This window comes from Chiloscyllium plagiosum, chromosome 34, assembly GCF_004010195.1.
Source record: "Chiloscyllium plagiosum isolate BGI_BamShark_2017 chromosome 34, ASM401019v2, whole genome shotgun sequence".
Classification (NCBI taxonomy): Eukaryota; Metazoa; Chordata; class Chondrichthyes; order Orectolobiformes; family Hemiscylliidae; genus Chiloscyllium; species Chiloscyllium plagiosum.
The window spans coordinates 40,539,923-40,559,092 of record NC_057743.1 but is presented as its reverse complement, the minus strand read 5'-3'; the positions used below and the strand labels follow the sequence as shown (position 1 = coordinate 40,559,092).

The 19,170-nt window shown below is 40.9% G+C and overlaps 1 protein-coding gene across 2 annotated transcripts in view; it reads left to right on the top strand.

The window, feature by feature from the left end:
• cfap74 (cilia and flagella associated protein 74) overlaps window positions 1–19,170 on the top strand; it is a 220,211-nt gene that overhangs the window by 190,756 nt on the left and 10,285 nt on the right. For both annotated transcript variants that reach the window (XM_043676312.1, XM_043676311.1), the window contains 5 exons: window positions 4,543–4,662; window positions 9,070–9,222; window positions 11,799–11,928; window positions 12,546–12,700; window positions 17,785–17,905. In XM_043676312.1, the coding sequence (XP_043532247.1) occupies window positions 4,543–4,662; window positions 9,070–9,222; window positions 11,799–11,928; window positions 12,546–12,700; window positions 17,785–17,905 (679 nt within the window). The remainder of the gene's footprint in view (window positions 1–4,542; window positions 4,663–9,069; window positions 9,223–11,798; window positions 11,929–12,545; window positions 12,701–17,784; window positions 17,906–19,170) is intronic.

Here is a 19,170-nt window from a genome sequence, read left to right as displayed (position 1 = left end):
GTTACATCCTCAAAAAATTCCAGAAGATTAGTCAAGCATGATTTCCCCTTCATAAATTCATGCTGACTCTGACCTATCCTGTTACTACTATCCAGAAGTGTCGTAATTTCATCCTTTATAATAGACTCCAGGATCTTTCCCACCACTGAGGTCAGACTAACTGGTCTATAATTTCCTGCTTTCTCTCTCCCACCTTTCTTAAAAAGTGGTAGAACATTAGCCACACTCCAATCCGCAGGAACTGATCCTGAATCTATCAAATTCTGGAAAATAATCACCAATGCATCCACGATTTCTCAAGCCACCTCCTTCAGTACCCTGGGATGTAGACCATCAGGCCCCGGGGACTTATCAACCTTCAGACCTAACAATCTCTCCAACAGGAATTCCTGGCAAATATAAATTCCCTTAAGTTCAGATCCTTCAGCCACTGTTACCTCAGGGAGATTGCTTGTGTCTTCCCCAGTGAACACAGATCTGAAGTACCAATTCAATTTTTCTGCCATTTCTTTGTTCCCTGTAATATATTCCCCTGTTTCTGTCTTCAAGGGCCCAATTTTAGTCTTAATCATTTTTTTGCCTTTCACATACCTAAAAAAAACTTTTACTATCCTCCTTTATATTATTGGCCAGTTTACCTTTGTACCTCATTTTTTCTCTGCGTATTTCCTTCTTAGTAATCCTCTGTTCTTTAAAAGCTTCCCAGTCCTCTGTTTTCCCACTTTGCTTTGTTATATTTTTTCTCTTTTAACTTTATATGTTTTTTAACTTCCCTCATCAGCCACGGCCACCCATGCCTCCTCCTAGGATCTTTCTTCCTTTTTGGAATGAACTGATCCTGCAACTTCTGCATTATACACAGAAATATCCGCCATTGTTCCTCCACGGTCATCCCTGCAAGGTATAAACCTCTGTAAGGCCATCCCTCAGCCTCCAATGCTCTAAAGAAAACAGCCCCACCTTATTTCAGCCTATACCTGAAATGCTACAACCCTGGCAAAATTCTTGTAAATCTTTTCTGGACCCTTTCAAATATCACAACATCTTTCTGATAAGAAGGAGACCAGAATTGCAGGCAATATTCCAAAAGTGACCTAACAAATGTCCTATACAGCCGCAACATGACCTCCCAACTCATATACTCAATGGTCTGACAAATAAAGGAAAGCGTACCAAACGCTTTCTTCATTAACTTATTTATTTGCAACTGTACTTTCAAGGAACTATGAGCCTGCACTCCAAGGTCGCTTTGTTCAGCAACACTCCCCAGGACCTTACCACTAAGTCCTACTCTGATTCCATTTTCTAAAATGCAGTACTTTGCATTTATCTAAATTAAACTCCATCTACTACTCAGCCCATTGACCCATCTGATCAAGATCTTGTTCTACTCTGAGGTAACCTTCTTCGTTGCCCACTACACTTTCAATTTTGGTGTCTTATTGCAAACTTACTAACTATACCTCCTCTGTTCACATCCAAATCATTTATATAAATGAAGAAAAGTAGTGGACCCAGCAACAATCCTTGTGGCAAGCCACTGGTCACAGGCCTCCAGTCTGAAAAGCAACCCTCCTCTCTGTATTCCATGAGATCTAACCTTGCTATCCACTCTCCCATGAGGAATCTTGTCGAACACCTCACTGAAATCCATATAGATCACAGCCACCGTTCTGCCCTCTTTGTTATTTCTTCAAAGACGTCAATCAAGTTTGAGAGACATCATTTCCCACGCACAAAGCCAAGCTGACTATCCCAAATCTGTCCTTGTTTTTACAAATACATGTAAATCCTATCTCTCAGGATTCCCTCCAACAACTTGTCCACCACTGATGTCAAGCTCACCGATCTGTAGTTCCCTGGCTTTTCCTTATCAACTTTCTTAAATAGTGGCACCACGTTAGCCAACCTCCAGTCTTCCAGCACCTCACTTGTGACTATCAATGACACAAATGTCTCAGCAAGGGGGCCAGCAATCACTACTCCCCACAGAGTTCTAGGATACACCTGATTAGGTCCTGGCTATTTATCCACCTTTACGCATTTCAAGACATTCAGCACCTCCTCCTCTGTAATTTAGACATTTTTCAAGATGTCACCATCTATTTTCCCACATATTTTCCATGTCCTTTTCCACAGTAAATATTGATGCAAAATACTTGTTTAGTATCTCCCCCATCTCCTGTGGCTCCACTCAAAGGCTGCCTTGCTGATCTTTGAGGGGCCCTATTCTCTCCATAGTTACCCTTTTATCCTTAACGTATTTATAAAAACCCTTTGGATTCTCCTTAACCCTATTTGCCAAAGCTATCTCATGTCCCCTTTTTGCCCCCCTGCCTCCCTTTCTATCCTTCCTATCGCACTTATATCCTGGAACATTAAGCTGTCAGTCCTGTCCATCCCTGAGCCATGTTTCTGTGATTGCTATGATATCCCAGTCCCATCTTCCTAACCATGCCCTGAGTTCATCTGCCTCCCTGTTAGGCCTCTTGCATTGAAGTAAATACAGTTTAATTTATCAGTCCTACCTTGTTCTCTGATTTTGTCCTTCCTGCTCTGACTGTTTGACTCAATCCCTTTCCCAACTGTACCAGTCTCAGATTGATCTCTTTCCTCACTATTTCCCTGGGTCCCACCTCCCCCACCTTATTAGTTTAAATCCTCCTGAGCAGCTCGAGCAAATCTCCTTCCAATTTAGATGCAATCCATCCTTCTTGTACAGGTCACTTCTACCCCAAAACAGCTTCCATTGATCCAAAAATGTGAATCTTCCTGCCATACACCAGCTCCTCAGCCATGCACTCATCTGCTCTATCCTCCTATTTCTGCCCTCAATAACTCGTAGCACCGGAAGTAATCCAGATATTACTACCCTCAAGGACCTCCTTTTTAAATTCCTACCTAACTCTCTCTATTCTCCCATCAGAATCTCATCCTTTTCCCTTCCTATGTCATTGGTTGCAATGTGTACAATGACTTCCTGCTGGTCCCGCTCCCTTTTAAGAATATTCTGCATTCTGTCTGAGATATCCTTGATCTGCCACCATGGAGGAAACACACCATTCTGATTTTTCGCTGTTGGCTGCAGAATCATCTGTCCGTGCCTCTGACTAGAGAGTCCCCCCATCACAATTGATTGCTTGGAAACCGACGTACCCCTCATTACATTAGATCCTGTCTTGATACCAGAAACTTGGCTGTTCATGCTACGTTCCTCTCAGAGTCCATCACCCCCTACATTTTCCAAATCTGCAAACTTGTTTGAGATGGGCATAGGCACAAAAGATTCCTGCACTACCTGCCTACTCCTCCTATCTTTCCTGGAGTTAAACCATCTACCTGACTTTAACTGCAGCTGTTCTCCCTTCCTGTAACTGCCATCCATCACACCCCCTAGCTCTTGTAAATTCCTCATTGCTTCTAACTGTTGCTCCAACAGATCCATGTGATCTGATAGGATTTGCAACCATAGACACTTCCTACAGACATAATCATCAGTCATCAGTAATATGTAAACTGTCACGCCCAACAGGAAGAGCATATCACTCTACTACAAGCCATCTTTGCTCCCTCACAATCTACAGACCCAGAAAATAGCACTGTCTATTTGCTCTAAAAAACAGTGCTCCGGGCTAACTTAGTACTTATGGTTTATATTTTTAAAGTTTAATAAAGCGTCAGATCTCAATAAAACATATAATCAAGAAAGAACCCACTGTACTCAGTACTGCAGACTTTCTAGTCTTTCAAATAAAAACATATTTTATAAATTAACTATAAACTCCACCAGCAGCATTAGCCTGGCCCTCTTTATTATGAATTTATTGATGTTACCACTCGTACTGGGGTGTTGCCAAGCTTCTTCTCCAAAGAGAGAACAGAAGGTACTGCGTGTAGAGCAGCCAGTCTTTTGACTCTAATAGTACAATGCACAACCCAGAAATTCAAAGGAAGGGTTCAAAATAAAAATATGGTTATTTTGTTGAATTGCATAGTATTCACAGCATGTAAACTGGTCATTTAGTTTTGATTCCTATGTTCCACGTCACCTTCTCCCTACCCCACATCATCTAACCCTATCCATACATTCTAACTTTGCTTCTTGTTATACTGTGTGTTTCTGTAATGTATCTTTTTTTTCCTCTTTTCGCTATAACAAAGGATTGTACTGAGGTACTACTGTATCTAAGTGGGGGCTTATAAACATTTCACTGTATTCATTTGAGCTAATTCATTCATTCTTCTGTTCATTTCTTCCTTGTTTGCTTCTTTAACTTCTTCTTAAAGGTATATATTCCATTTATCTCAACTACTTCATTTGATAGCAAGTTCCACATTCTATTCACTCTCCTAAATGGTTTAAAGGATTTATTAATCAATGTCTCGTCTTTATATATTATTTATCTTACAGATTTCAATTAAATATGTAGCACTGTATACTTAGCAGAACAAGCAAATTAAATGCCATTGGGTTCATTTAACTCCATGCCTTTAGTTTTCTGTAGTCTTATCCAAATCAATCCTTGACTAACAATGTTACAGCTGAAATCATCTGTTCTGGATCCTTGTGGACCCTTCGAATTATTAAATTCTCTTCGATCCCTCCAACCAGGAGCAACTCACAATCTCATTTTTTCCTTCACGCCAGCAAAGAGCAAAATGGTAATGCAGTTTATTTTCTTTAATTTATTCATGTTATGTCCAATGTACAAAACAAGGAATTGTAATCTTTCTGTTTGTTTTCATTTCACAATAACAGTGACACAACATGGTGCTGATATTTAGTGCAGTACCACTCCCATTGAAACCTGCCACTCACATTGAATACTGCTTGTGAAAATGCACACATACATATTGGGCAGATTTTAATTTGGGCACTGTGAGAGCCCTACATTACCTGCAATGGAGAAGGCCTGTCATAACCACTGGCTTCTTTGCAAGATTATGGACCCCACCCCTCAGAACATAAATCCTGCCCCCAGCCAGACACTGGAAGCTCTCTATTGTCCATCAGTACCATTCGCAATGGTGATCACTGGCAGTAATGCACCCAGCGATACCCACAGTCAATGGGAGACCCCAGGGCAAAGGTGCATAAGGGTGGTGTATTGATTGGAACCAGGAGGATCTTATTGACTATGGATCATTGATAGGGGTTGTTAACAGATATAAACCTGAGATTCAGGAGTTTCTTGACTTCATGGATGGACTCTAAGCTGGTTGGTCACAGCCAGTGTAGTGTGCACTTGGTGTGTCCAACAGGTTTATTTGAAAACACAAGCTTTCAGAGCTCAGCTCCTTTTCATGCTAGCTATCAGAAGAAGAATTGAGGCTCCAAGAGCTTGTGTTTCAAATAAACCTGTTGGACTATAACCCAGTGTTGTGTGATTTTTGACTTTGTCCACCCCAGTCCAACACCAGCACTTCCACATCATGTAAATAAAGGTGACTTGGTGAAGGGATACGAGCCTCCGTGCAGTTATTTCAGATGGGATGGGATGGGAATTTTGTGTGGGGTTCTGTAGATGGGGGTAGTAGGGAAGATAGGAGGTGTTTTCTTCAGTGACAGACCTCTCCACTTCTCAATACCAAGTTCCTCAATCAGTCACTGAATGCCCTTGCTCCCTTTGTGGTTTCCTGGTGGCAATTCCCTTGCTTCTCGATGGATGAATATCAATGCAGTGGGATGAGACCGTAGGAAATGTTAATTGCTTATGTAGGGGTCTCAGTTAGCATCTGGGTAGGAAAGCATCCCGCCCAGCACTTATCAGATGGAGGAAGGAAGACAGTGGGATTCCCCCCTGCCCCCATCCTCACTTGATTAAATACCTCCCCAGATCTAAACTGACTGAAGAGGCATTAAATTCCACCCACACAGTGGGAAATGTAAAGCATTGTCGCGCAATTCAAGAGCACTTGGATGAAGCAAATGCTTTTTGTTCACTGCCGGTGAATTCATGGGGTTGAAGAATGATGCCCAAAAGGCACAGCAATAGGCAGAGTGATTCTTCAGCACCTAGTCTGGGTCTGCCAGAAATCCAAACCAATTTCACTGGGAGCAGACACTGATGCTGCTTCCTTGATAAATTCTGGCCAGCTTTGCCATGTAATTGGCCTGCAGTTGGGAAGCAAGGTGGCAAAGCAGAAACCTGAAGAAAAGGGCCAAGGGATGGAGAAGAGACCAGGGCTGGCAGCATCTCCGCAGAATTTATCCGTTACTGGATGTTGCATTCTCATGCTCTCCAGTTTCACAAAAGTATAAATTTTATGAAGTTTTTAGTTCCTTCTTTGTATGACTTCCAGTATTCCCTTGAAGAATGATCATTTCAATCGTTTGAGCCCTGGATAATGAGGCGGATGCCAATGGAGGTGGAAATTTCCTGCCCATTGCACGCAATTAATTCCTCCCTGTATCCTGCTGCTTCCTGCTTCACAAAATGCATAAAGAGCAATTCGCATATTCAGATATTTAAATCAGGCAGTAGTAAACAAAATCTTTCGGTCAAAAAAATCATTGGAAAATTTACTTGTAAGCTGCAAAGCTGAATTTCAGATTAGCTCCAAATAAAAATATAGTTGGGCTTCATTAAAAGCACGGTGGTTCAGTGGTTAGTATTTCTGTCTCACAGTGCCAGGACATGAGTTCGATTCCACCCTCGGGTGACTGTCTGTGTGTGGTTTGCATGTTCTCCCATGTCTGCATGGGTTTTGTCCCACAGTCCAAAGATGTGGAGGTTACAGGAAATTGGCCATGCTAAATTGCCCTGTTGTATTATCCAAGGATGTGCAGGCTAGGTGGATTAACCTTGGAAATGCACGGTTACAGTGATAGGGTGGGATGCTGTTCAGCGAGTCAGTGCAGACTTGATGGGCTGAATGGACTCTTTCTGCATTACTATGATTCTGGTTTCCTATCAGCCTAGCATTATGTACCTGGCTACTTTATTACCACATTATAATGATGGGAACACAGATCACTTTCCTGACGAGAAACTCTTGGAATCGTGTCATGGTTTAATTCCATCTCATTATTGTGAATTAGTGTGTTAAAATGCAGCTAACTTTTGGTGTAAAAGGAGATTTAGACAAACCCAAAATTGCTGTTCCAGAATTGCACCTACCTAACAGAAGGTAGGGACCCTACACAAGCACAGCCACCCCAATGTTTCACCCTAGTGTCACCAACCACAACAACTAGAAATTTACCCAGCCCCTGGGAAGTATTGAAGATCAGAGGGACCTCGGTGCGCATATCCATAACTGAGGACAGGCAGTCTGCAGCTCACTGCCTGAAAGGGTGGTTGTCTCAGACAATTGCATAACATTTGGTGTAGCCTATAACACTTTTGGAATTTTGAGACAACCAGGATCTTTAGTGACCCTATTCCACTCACATCACACTTTTTGTTATCTTTCATGAAAAGACATTGTTTCAATGTCCTTCCGGTTCAAGGTGAAGCAGAAAGGCAAATCGACAGAGATGTGATCATCTCGCCTTGTCGACCAGTCTGCCCTTAACAAAGGACCTTAACCATTTCACATGTGGCTGTGATTGCCCATATTTTAATTAGGTATTTGATTTATTTTCAAGTCTGTTTAGAGGTGATATTGCTAAAAAAAGCTATATCCATTTCTAAACATTTTTAAATTTGCAATACCTTCAAGCATGTACTTGGCAAAAGAAGTGGCGTCACAGTCAGTTATTTGTGAAGTTATGAAAATCTAACAAGTCCAATCAGCTGCTTAACATTTAAAATGAGTTAAATGAAGATGGTACTGAAGTGGATTGAAATAGTTAAGTAAAGGGTGTTAGACAAGCCAGCTAGCATGAGATAGATAAAACCACTGACATATTTTACAAAGGTAAAATTGAAGGAGATAAACTAGAAGATTCTTACTGATAATATAAATGGCAATGTTACAACTTCATAATTTGTGAAATAAGCATGTTAGGAATGTACGTTTCAAACAATACCTTTGTGATTTTCTATCATAAACAAAGATTGAAAACAGAACATAATAAAGTACAGGATAATTTTCGTGGCTCATCACAGCAATTGGTGAATAGTATAAAATGCTGTTTGGACCACACTTGCAATGTTGCATGGGGTTCTAGATACCACATGACAGGAAAGAAAAACTACACTAGAGAAGGTGAAGAGGCGATTTGTGATGAGGGTCTGAGGTATGAGGAAACATTGGATATGCTGTGGTTGATTCCTTGGAGCAATGAAGGTTAAGAAGGAACCTGATGGATGTGCCTAAGATTATGAGGAGATTGAAGGTACTTTTTTTCCAATAGTAGTGGAGTAAATAACCATCGACGTTGGTTTTAGTTAAGAGGTAAAAGGATAAGAGGAGATTTGCAATTTTGTTTCACTCAGAGGATGCTGGGAATCTGGTACTCACTGCCATAAAATTTCAGCAATATGTGGATATTTACTTGCGTTGCCATAGCCTCCAGGGCAATGGGCCAAAAGCTGGAAAACAATATTAATGTGGCCAGATGTGTATTGACTGGTGCAGTCATGATAGGTTGAATGGCCTCCTCCTGTATGTAAACATTTATGAACCTACAAGTTCATCTTCAGAACTGTCTTCCTCAAAGAGCAGTAGAGACTGCACCATTGAACATAATCAAGCCTAAGCTGGCAGTGTGTTGACCTATAAGGGAGTCAGAGTAAATGGGGAACAGATAGAAATGTGAAGTTGAGGCCACAATTAGATGAATCATGATTATACTGATTGATAAAGCAGTCCTGACAGCTGAATGGTCTACTCCAATTTCTTACATTCTTCTATTTTTATATTCTAAAACTCTGGAAGAGTACAGTAATGTAAGAGCAATATAAGTAATAGAACATTATAACTAAAATCTATAAGCAGAGTATAACTTGCATAGCTCCTTGCTGAGATGTTATTTATCATGACTACCCATCCTGTCTATTATGTAATAATTGTTATAAGTATATTTTCATTGTAGTGTAGTGTTTAGCAAATGCCAGGATAAAGTTAGAGAGTGAATTATCTGTATTTACTGAACCCCAATAATCCATCGTCTTTTCACAGTACTATGAACCTTTGGAAATCCGCAGTGTTAAAGGAAATCTTTCTCTAATCCTGACTGGATGTGGTATCGACCCATCAGTGACATGTTCTGTAGAAAACGTATTGGATGTGGGATATGTTCTTGCAAATCAAAGCAGAGCAGTGACATTTCAGGTAGCTGACACCAATGCTGCTTATTTCCATCTTCACTCACCAGATTCTTCCTTTCTCTCTTGAAGGTGTTAATTTTTGCTGATATATGGTCCATGATGCTTGACACTGAATAACAATTCATCTCTCACCTTATGTCTATAAACTTGCACTTCAAGCAAGGCTGTCTAAAGATAATGATCATATACTGTACAGGTAATCTGACTGATTTCTCCCTCCCTTATCCATGTCACAAAAAATAATTGTAAGCCCCTAAAGCAATTAACATCAGTCAGCAGAGCCCAGATTGAGAGCCAAATACAGTACCTTGGTAGGCTGTCTGATTCGGCTGCTCATTAAATAATCTCATCATTAGGTCAACGGTACATTTTGTAATTAAAGTTTCAGAAATACATCATTACATAGAGTCATAGAGATATACAGCATGGAAACAGACCCTTCGGCCCAACCCCGTCCATGCCGACCAGATATCCCAAACCCAATCTAGTCCCACCTGCCAGCACCCGGCCCATATCCCTCCAAACCCTTCCTATTCATATACACATCTAAATGCCTTTTAAATGTTGCAATTGTACCAGTCTCCACCACTTCCTCTGGCAGCTCATTCTATATACGTACTACCTTCTGTGTGGAAAAAGTTGCCCCTTAGGTCTCTTTTATATCTTTCCCCTCTACCCTAAATCTATGCCCTCTAGTTCTGGACTTCCCCACCCCAGGGAAAAGACTTTGTCTATTTATCCTATCTATGCCCCTCATGATTTTGTAAACCTCTATAAGGTCACCCCTTAGCCTCCGGCGTTCCAGGGAAAACAGCCTTAGCCCGTTCAACCTCTCCCTATAGCTCAAATCCTCCAACCCTGGCAACACCTTTATAACTCTTTTCTGAACCCTTTCAAGTTTCACAACATTTTTCCGATAAGAAAGAGACCAGAATTGCATGCAATATTCCAACAGTGGCCTAACCAATGTCCTGTCCAGCCCCAACATGACCTCCCAACTCCTGTACTCAGTACTCTGACCAATAAAAGGAAGCATACGAAATGCCTTCTTCACTATCCTATCTACCTACAACTCCACTTTTAAGGAGCTATGAATCTGCACTCCAAGGTCTCTTTCAGCAACACTACCTAAGACCTTACCATTAAGTGTATAAGTCCTGCTAAGATTGCACAACAAAGTTTACAAATTAATATATGGTAATAACTATATTTTGTTAAATATAAATAATTCACAAACTAATTTTTTGTATTCAATGCTAATTGTTTATTTTACTGCAAATCATATTATTTTTACTATTGCACTTAATCAGTTTTCCCTACAGAACTCATTTATCCATGCCCAGAACCCAAGCAATACATTAGTGTCTCTATCATGAACTTTATCAGTTTTGTTTTCTTTACAAATTGCAGCAAAGTTAGAGTAATTATAATGTGAAATGTTAGGATTAATTTAAAGAATTTGTATTCCATCCAAATTATTAAATTCTGATGTTAGTTTGACCATTTATTCCATCACATTATAAAGTCCCAAAGACACAGACATTCTTACTTATGCGATTGCTCATTATTAAATTCTGTTACATGAGTACAAATTTATTCTCAAAGAGTTTACTGATTTAACATAAATTAAGTCATAGAGCCATAGAGATGTACTGCATGGAAACCCGTCCATGCCGACCAAATATCCCAACCCAATCTTGTCCCACCTGCCAGCACCTGGCCCATATCCCTCCAAACCCTTCCTATTCATATACCCATCCAAATGCCTTTTAAATGTTGCAATTGTACCAGCCTCCACCACTTCCTCTGGCAGCTCATTCTATACACGTACCACCTTCTATGTTGCTCCTTAGGTCTCTTTTATATCTTTCCCCTCTCACCCTAAACTTATGCCCTCCAGTTCTGAACTCCCCCAAACCAGGAAAAAGATTTTGTCTATTTATCCTATCTATGCCCCTCATGATTTTGTAAACCTCTATAAGGTCATCCCTCAGCCTCCGAATCTCGAGGGAAAATAGCCCCAGCCTGTTCAGCCTCTTCCTATAGCTGAAATCCTCCAACCCTGGCAACATCCTTCACGGGAGACTGGTTAGCAAGGTTAGATCTCACGGAATAAAGGGAGAACTAGCCATTTCGATACAGAACTGGCTCAAAGGTAGAAGACAGAGAGTGGTGGTGGAGAGTTGTTTTTCAGACTGGAGCCCTGTGACCTGTAGAGTGCCACAAGGATTGGTTCTGGGTCCACATCTATTTCCCTCATTCTATAACTTCCATTTCCTTTTCCACAGTAAATACTGATGCAAAATACTCGTTTAGTATCTCCCCCATTTTCTACTGGTCTATCTAAAAAAGAATGCCCAAAACGTTTGACTAACCTAAGTAGATGCGTCAGGATGCTTTAATTAATCTGGTGGTACACCAAGTCATTGAAGCTACCTGAAGACAAATAATCAAAACCCATTTACAGTCCATTCATTGAAAACTACAGAAAAAATTCACATGCTAATTTATGTTGGAAATGCTGTCTAAAAATCCTTGTTTTCAATTTAGCTGAACTTTATTAATACACTATTTTGACAGCTGGAAAATGCCACAATCCTTAATGTCATGTTCAGTGTGAAGCTGGACAGTCTGTCTTACAGCAAACACAGAGAAAAACAGGTGCTGCCAGAATTCTTGGCACCTGACGGAACATCTGGTTCGTTAGTGGGTAAGGTCTGATTCTCTTAATTATTTGAAACCATTTTCAATCCAGCAATTTTATAGCCAGACAATTCTAATAGTTTAATCCAACAAATTTTACTGCATCTTCACTGACTTTCTCTCCTGAAGACAGAAATGCATTGGTGAGTTAGAGTTATGTAAGCACCTGCTGGCATATTTTACTTTACCTGAGATTCCATTTTTTATGTGCTCACCCAATGTCTAGCATTCCTGAAGAAGGGCTTATGCCCGAAACGTCGATTCTCCTGTTCCCTGGATGCTGCCTGACCTGCTGCGCTTTTCCAGCAACACATTTTCAGCTCTGATCTCCAGCATCTGCAGACCTCACTTTCTCCTCAATGTCTAGATATGTAGATTTGTGGCAACATTGCTGGTTAGCAGTCGGCAGTCTGAGAAATGGAAAACATTGCCCATTATTATAGCACCTTCCTTGTTATGATTTGGTCAGCACCTGCTGGCTGTTTTATGAAGTTGAGTAATATTTAAAAACTCTCAGGATTCCTAGTGAAAGAATTGAGATTTTAGGGAGAGGTCAAGAGTAAAAGTAACCAAACATGAATTAAAGATATATCATTTTATTTCATTATTTTTACATTTTGACAGGTACTCAAAATTATGGGGATCAAAGTGTCTTCAGTGTCACTCCTATTAAAGGGTCCATTGGACCAATGCAGAGTCAAGAATTTGAAATTACATTCAGTCCTGATCATGAAAGTATGTACTACTCAGATGGCATGCAAGTGGAGCTGTTTGATAAGGTAACAGATTAGCACCTCTATCTCCTGAAAACTTTTCAATTTACAATTACCTTTACTGTACTATGGTTGCATTCTTGTACTCATTTGCATAGATTTTGTTTCTATCATTGAAACATTGGCTTAACATTCCTTATGACTTTGTTGTCAATTGACCTGTGCTGGAAAATGTTGTGGACAAAAGCAGGTTCAACTGCGACACTCCACACTCATAGATTAAAATAAACTTAACTACCAACATTTCAATTCCCCCTCCCACTCCACCAAGGATACAGCGCATCATCCGCCGCCATTTCCGCCACCTCCAAACAGACCCCACCACCAAGGATATATTTCCCTCCCCTCCCCTATCAGCATTCCGCAAAGACCACTCCCTCCGTGACTCCCTTGTCAGATCCACACCCCCCACCAACCCAACCTCCACTCCCGGCACCTTCCCCTGCAACCGCAGGAGGTGCAAGACTTGCGCCCACACCTCCCCCCTCACCTCCCTCCAAGGCCCCAAAGGAAACTTCCATATCCGCCACAGATTCACCTGTACCTCCACACATATCATCTATTGCATCCTTTGCACCCAATGTGGCCTCCTCTATATTGGGGAGAAAGGCCGCCTACTTGCGGAGCGTTTCAGAGAACACCTCTGGGACACCCGGACCAACCAACCCAACCACCATGTAGCTCAACATTTCAATTCCCCCTCCCACTCCACCAAGATATGCAGGTCTTTGGACTCCTCCAACGTCAGACCACAACAAAACGACGGTTGGAGGAAGAACGCCTCATCTTCCGACTGGGAACCCTCCAACCACAAGGGATGAACTCGGATTTCACCAGTTTCCTCATTTCCCCCTCCCCCCACCCTGTCTCAGTCAAATCCATCAAATTCAGCACCGCCTTCCTAACCTGAGATCTTCTTCCCGACCTCTCCGCCCCCACCCCAATCTGTCCTATCACCCTCACCTTGACCTTTTTCCACCTATCACATTTCCGACGCCCCTCCCCCAAGTCCCTCCTCCCTATCTTTTATCTTAGCCTGCTGGACCAACTTTCCTCATTCCTGAAGAAGGGCTAATGCCCGAAACGTCGATTCTCCTGTTCCCTAGATGCTGCCTGACCTGCTGCGCTTTTCCAGCAACACATTTCCATCTCTGATCTCCAGCATCTGCAGACCTCACTTTCTCCCTACCAACATTGTATCTTGTAAAGCTTTTGTAGCATTATTGTGTAGCATAAGGGGAGGTGATGGCATAATGATAATATCACTGCGTGAGCAATCCGGTACCCAGGTTAATACCCTGGGAACATGGTTTCAAATCCCACCATGACAGATGTTAAAATTTGAATGCATTAATTTAAGAAAGCCTGAAATTAAAAAGCTAGCCTAATTGTAATCACTGCTCATTGTTGTAAAAAATCACCTGGTTCACTAATGTCCTTTGGGAAGGAGAGTCTTACTGGTCTGGCCTACTTGTGACTCCAGACCCACAGCAATGTCATTGATTTTGGGATGGGCAATAAATGCTGGTCTACCAGTGACAGCCACGTCCTATGAACAAGTATAAAAAGAACTCCCATCTTACCTTGGAGACAATACAATTCTTAAAGCAGACATGTCAATGAAAGGTTGATATTGTCCTGCTTATCAAGATGGTGAAAATACATCCTGGATTTAAAAACAATCTTGCCCGAGACTTGATAGTTTGGTTGGGTGTTTCCTCGTTTGAGACAGGAACCAAGCTATACATTTCAACCAAACAAACAATTTACCAATCATAGACAGATTTATTTTTGTTTTCTTAATATCCATGTTTAAAGTATATTACGTGTGAAGTTAATGTAGTTTCTATTCTCAGAGCAGTTAGTCCGACTTGAAATAATTTCCAACAAGCTCTCCTAAATCTAAAACAAAGAGGATTATTTACATGTGGTCTCCCACATACTATCATGAACATAGAATAGGTACTGAAGTTTAAAAACGATTACTGTCTGATGTTATTGCAATACCTTTTATTGTAAGCCTTTAGTTTTCTAAGATGAATTGATGCTTTAGTAGTGCAGGCCTTGTCTCACACCAGATTCTTAGTAAGCTGTGAGGCTACATACAGTTGAATTGCCAGGAGATCCACTCTCAGGCAAAACTGAAAGTGATAGAATCATAGAGGTGTACAGCATGGAAACAGACCCTTCAGTCCAACAGGAAAATCTTTCTCCCACCTTAGCTATTTTAATTTGGCTGCATTGTTGTCTTGCGGCTTGTTGAGTGTATTTTTGGATGGTGTTCTACATAGCGTTTTGACAGAATAGCATCTACTGTTATTGCTTAAGAGGCAGTTCATAAATGTAGACATTTTAACCAAGTAATCCATTTAAAGTACAAAGTCCTTCTTCCAAGAACAGCTAATGTGGTTGGGTTTACACGTCCTGTGTTGCAGCCTTTTACACCTTGAGACAGCTGGGGTCTTTGTAACTTAGTGACCCCACACAACTCACATAACGCTTTCATTACCTTTCATGAAATGGCATTGCGTTTCAACTGTCTGTCTGGCTTAGGGTGAAGTTGAAAGGCAACCGGACAGAGTTGTGACCATCTTGTTTTGTCAACAGTCTACCCTTAACAAAGGAAACATCAGCACCTACAAATCTTAATAAAGATCTGTGAATTCCACATGTGCCTATGATTTAGGCATTTGATTGATTTTCAGAACTGTTTAAAGGTGATATTACTAAAGTCATATGGTATATTGTTAGCCATCTCAAAACCAGTTCAAAACATTTTTAAGTTTGTAATATCTTCAAGTGGGTTCTTGATATAACAAAAGGAATGGTGTCATAGTCAGTAATTTTTGAAATGATGAAAGTTTAACAGGTCCAATCAATGCTGGACATTTAAAATCAGGGTTATATGAAGATGGTACTGAAGTGGATTGAACTATCAAGGAAAGTGTGGAAGACAAGCCAGCGAGCATGAGATAGGTGAAAACACTGGGAGTGGTTTACAATGTAAAATTGAAGGATAGAGATTAGAAGATTCTTAAGTTAATATAAATCAATGTTACTACTTTGTAATTTGTGAAATTAGCATTCTTAAAAATGTAAGTTTAAAACAATATCTTTATCAGAATCAGAGAATCGTAGAATCTTTGCTCCGTCACAAACAAAGACGAGACAGAGAACTTAATAATGTCTAAGTGGTTCATCACAGCAGTTAGTGAGAAGTAAGAAATGCTAATTAGACAATATTGTGTGCTGTGCTGGTCACTACATAACAGGAAAGATATAATTTTGTGAAAGAGGGTGCAGATTTACCAGGTTGCTGCCCGGTTTGAAGGATCTGTGATGTAAGGAACAATTGGATAGCCTGGGGTTGTTTTCCTTAGAACAGGTTGGCAGCACAGGTTGATAGAGGCGTAACATTATGAGAGGCATAGGTTGAGTGGGTAACAAGGTACTTTATTCCATTAGTAGAGGCATCAATAACCAGGGGGCATTGAATTAAGGTAAAAGTTAAGAGGCTAAGAGGAGAGTTGAGATTTTATTTCACTCAGAGGGTGTTTGGGAGTCTGCAGCTCACTGGATGAAAGGATGGTCGAGTCAGAATCTCTCATAACATTTGAGCATTATTTAGGTAGTCACTTGCATTGCCATAAGCTCCAGGTCTACGGACCAACAGCTGGAAAATGGGTTGAATGTAGTTGGATCTTTGTAATCAATGGATTGAATGGCCTCCTTCTGTGCTGTTAACATGTATGAGTCTAGAAAGTTGTTTATTCTGGCCATCTTATCAAAAATCTACATAAGTAACAAGACTCCAGAAATATAGTGAGTGAAAAATTACTGATAAAAGTGATTTTAAATTCTAAAGTAAGTGTGCAAAGAAACCAACGGTCACCTCATCATGACATGCTTTGTTACAGATGCATAAGGGTTGCTGTGAAACTGAATCATAATATCATAAGATACAGGAGCAGAATTCAGCTATTTCAGCTGATCGAGCCTGCTTTGTCATTCCATTATGGCTGATGTTTCTCAACCCTGTTCCTCTGCCTTCTACCCATAACCCTTGATCCTTTTATTAATCAAGGACATATCTATCTTGATCTTAAATACTCTTAATGATTTGGCCTCCATAGCTTTCTGCAACAATGAGTTCCAACGATTCAGACCACTCTGGTTGAAGAAAATCATCCTCAACTCAGTTCTAAAGGGTCATTCCTTCATTCTGATTCTTGTGTCCTACTCATGGAAACATCTCCATGTCCACTCTGTCTAGCCCTTTCGGATTCTGTAAGTTTAATCAGATCCCCACACCTCCTTCTAAACTCCATCAAGTACAGACCCAGAGTCCTCAACCAATCCTCATATGACAAACCCTTTATTCCTGTGAACCTCCTCTGAACCTCTTCCAAGACCAGCATGTTCACAACATTCCAAATGCAGTCTGACCACAGTCTTATACAGCCTCAGCAGTACATCCCCACTCTTGTATTCTGGCCCTTTCAAAATGAATGCTAGCATTGCATGTCCCTTCCTCGCTGCCAACTGAACCTACATTTCAAACAACAGAGAGTCCTGTTGTAGGACTCCTTAATCCCTTTGTTGCTTCAGATTTCTGAACCCTTTCCCTATTTAGAAAATAGTTTCTGCCTCTATTCTTCTGACCAAAATTGAATAACTGCATATTTTCCCACATTATGTTCCATCTACCACTTCTTTGCTCACTCTCCTAGCCTGTTCAAGTTTTTCTGCAGCCTCCCCACCTCTTCAACATTACCTGTACCTCCACCTATCTTTGAGTCATTTACAAACTTAGCAACAATGCCTTCAGTTCCTTCATCTAGATCTTTAATATATAACATGAATAGTTGTGCTCCCAACACTGACCCCTGTTGAGCTCCACTAGGCACTGACTGCCATCCTGAGAAAGTCTTCTTTATCACAAGTCATTCGAAAGCTCAAAGCTCCAGTTGAAAGCGATGGCCTTTTCGGTGACAGTGTGGCCTGCTCAAAGTCACAGCATCATTTCTTCTTCTGTATTTGTTGAGGAAATTGATAGACAGATTATTGTTGAATAATCAATCTTTTTGCAGGTTGCTCATACGATCCAGCTGAAAGGAGCTGCAAGAGAACATTTGATGTTTGTTGAAGGAGGAGACCCAGTAGATGTTCCAGTTGAATCTTTAACGATCCTACCAAGTTATGATGTCTCAGGTATATCTGCACCTAAATAATGGAACAAGAATAGGCCATTTGGTCCCTCGAACCTGTTCCACAAATCATTGAGATCAACAATGATCTGTGGCCTAACCTTGCCTTTGGCCCATATCCCTTAATACCTTTGCCTAACAAAAAATGGTCCAACTCAGTTTTAAAATAACAACTGATCTAACATCCACTGCTGTTTGTGGAAGAGAGTAAAGTGCTTCCTAACATCTCTCCTGAACAGACTGGCCCTAATTCTCAGACTATACTGCCTAATTCTAGTGTAGTGATTGCCACGAGGTCAGCCAGATGGACCTCATATGATTTCCCTGATTGGGGCTGTTAATCTGGTCCAATCAGGGTGCCCTGGCTGACAGATGAAAATAGGAGTGTCCCCTCCAACTCTATTTTGATTTAGTCCCTACCCTCCCCTTCACTGTTTGATCACACAGCACTGTCCTTTGATGTGAAGGGCAGCGCTTGTCACTGGCCACCCGGGTGTTTTCCTATCTTCCTGGTGGTGGAATTTGAATAAAGATTGGTGCACTTTGTGTCTTCCACTGTGTCTCCCACCTGCACACACACCATGGGTGCTGGGGATAAAATAAGCGCTACCGCACTTAGGTGGTAGTGTGGGGGTTAAAAAAAAAAGAAAAAAAAAAGAAGAAAAAAAAAATTTAAAAAAATAAAGGAATGCCAGTTAACAAACTGGCTAAATAATTCAGTTAGTTCAGGAATCAGGTTTTCTCCCTCTAGAAAAAAGGATGTAGAAACTAACTGTAACACCAGCCAGCATAGAATCAGTCTCCTAAACTGAGAAGGCCTCTGAAACTCCTGTTTATTTTTTTTTAAAACCCCCCACACTACTACCTAAGAAACCCCTGTTTATAGCTTATTTTTTTCCCAGCAACCAAATCTCCAGTTGTTTTTCTTTTTTGAAAAAATAATTTAACCCCCACACTACCACCTAAGTGCGGCAGTGCTTATTTTATCCCCAGCACCCATGGTGTGTGTGTGCAGGTGTCGTTCTGAATTTTTTTTCTCTTTTTTTACTTTTTTTTTCTTTTTTTTATATTAACCCCCACACTACCACAAAAAAAAGAAAATAGGAGTGTCCCCTCCAACTCTATTTTGATTTAATCCCTGCCCTTCCCTTCACTGTTTGATCACACAGCACTGCCCTTTGATGTGAAGGGCAGTGTGTGTCACTGGCCACCCGGGTGTTTTCCTATCTTCCTGGTGGTGGAATTTGAATAAAGATTGGTGCACTTTGT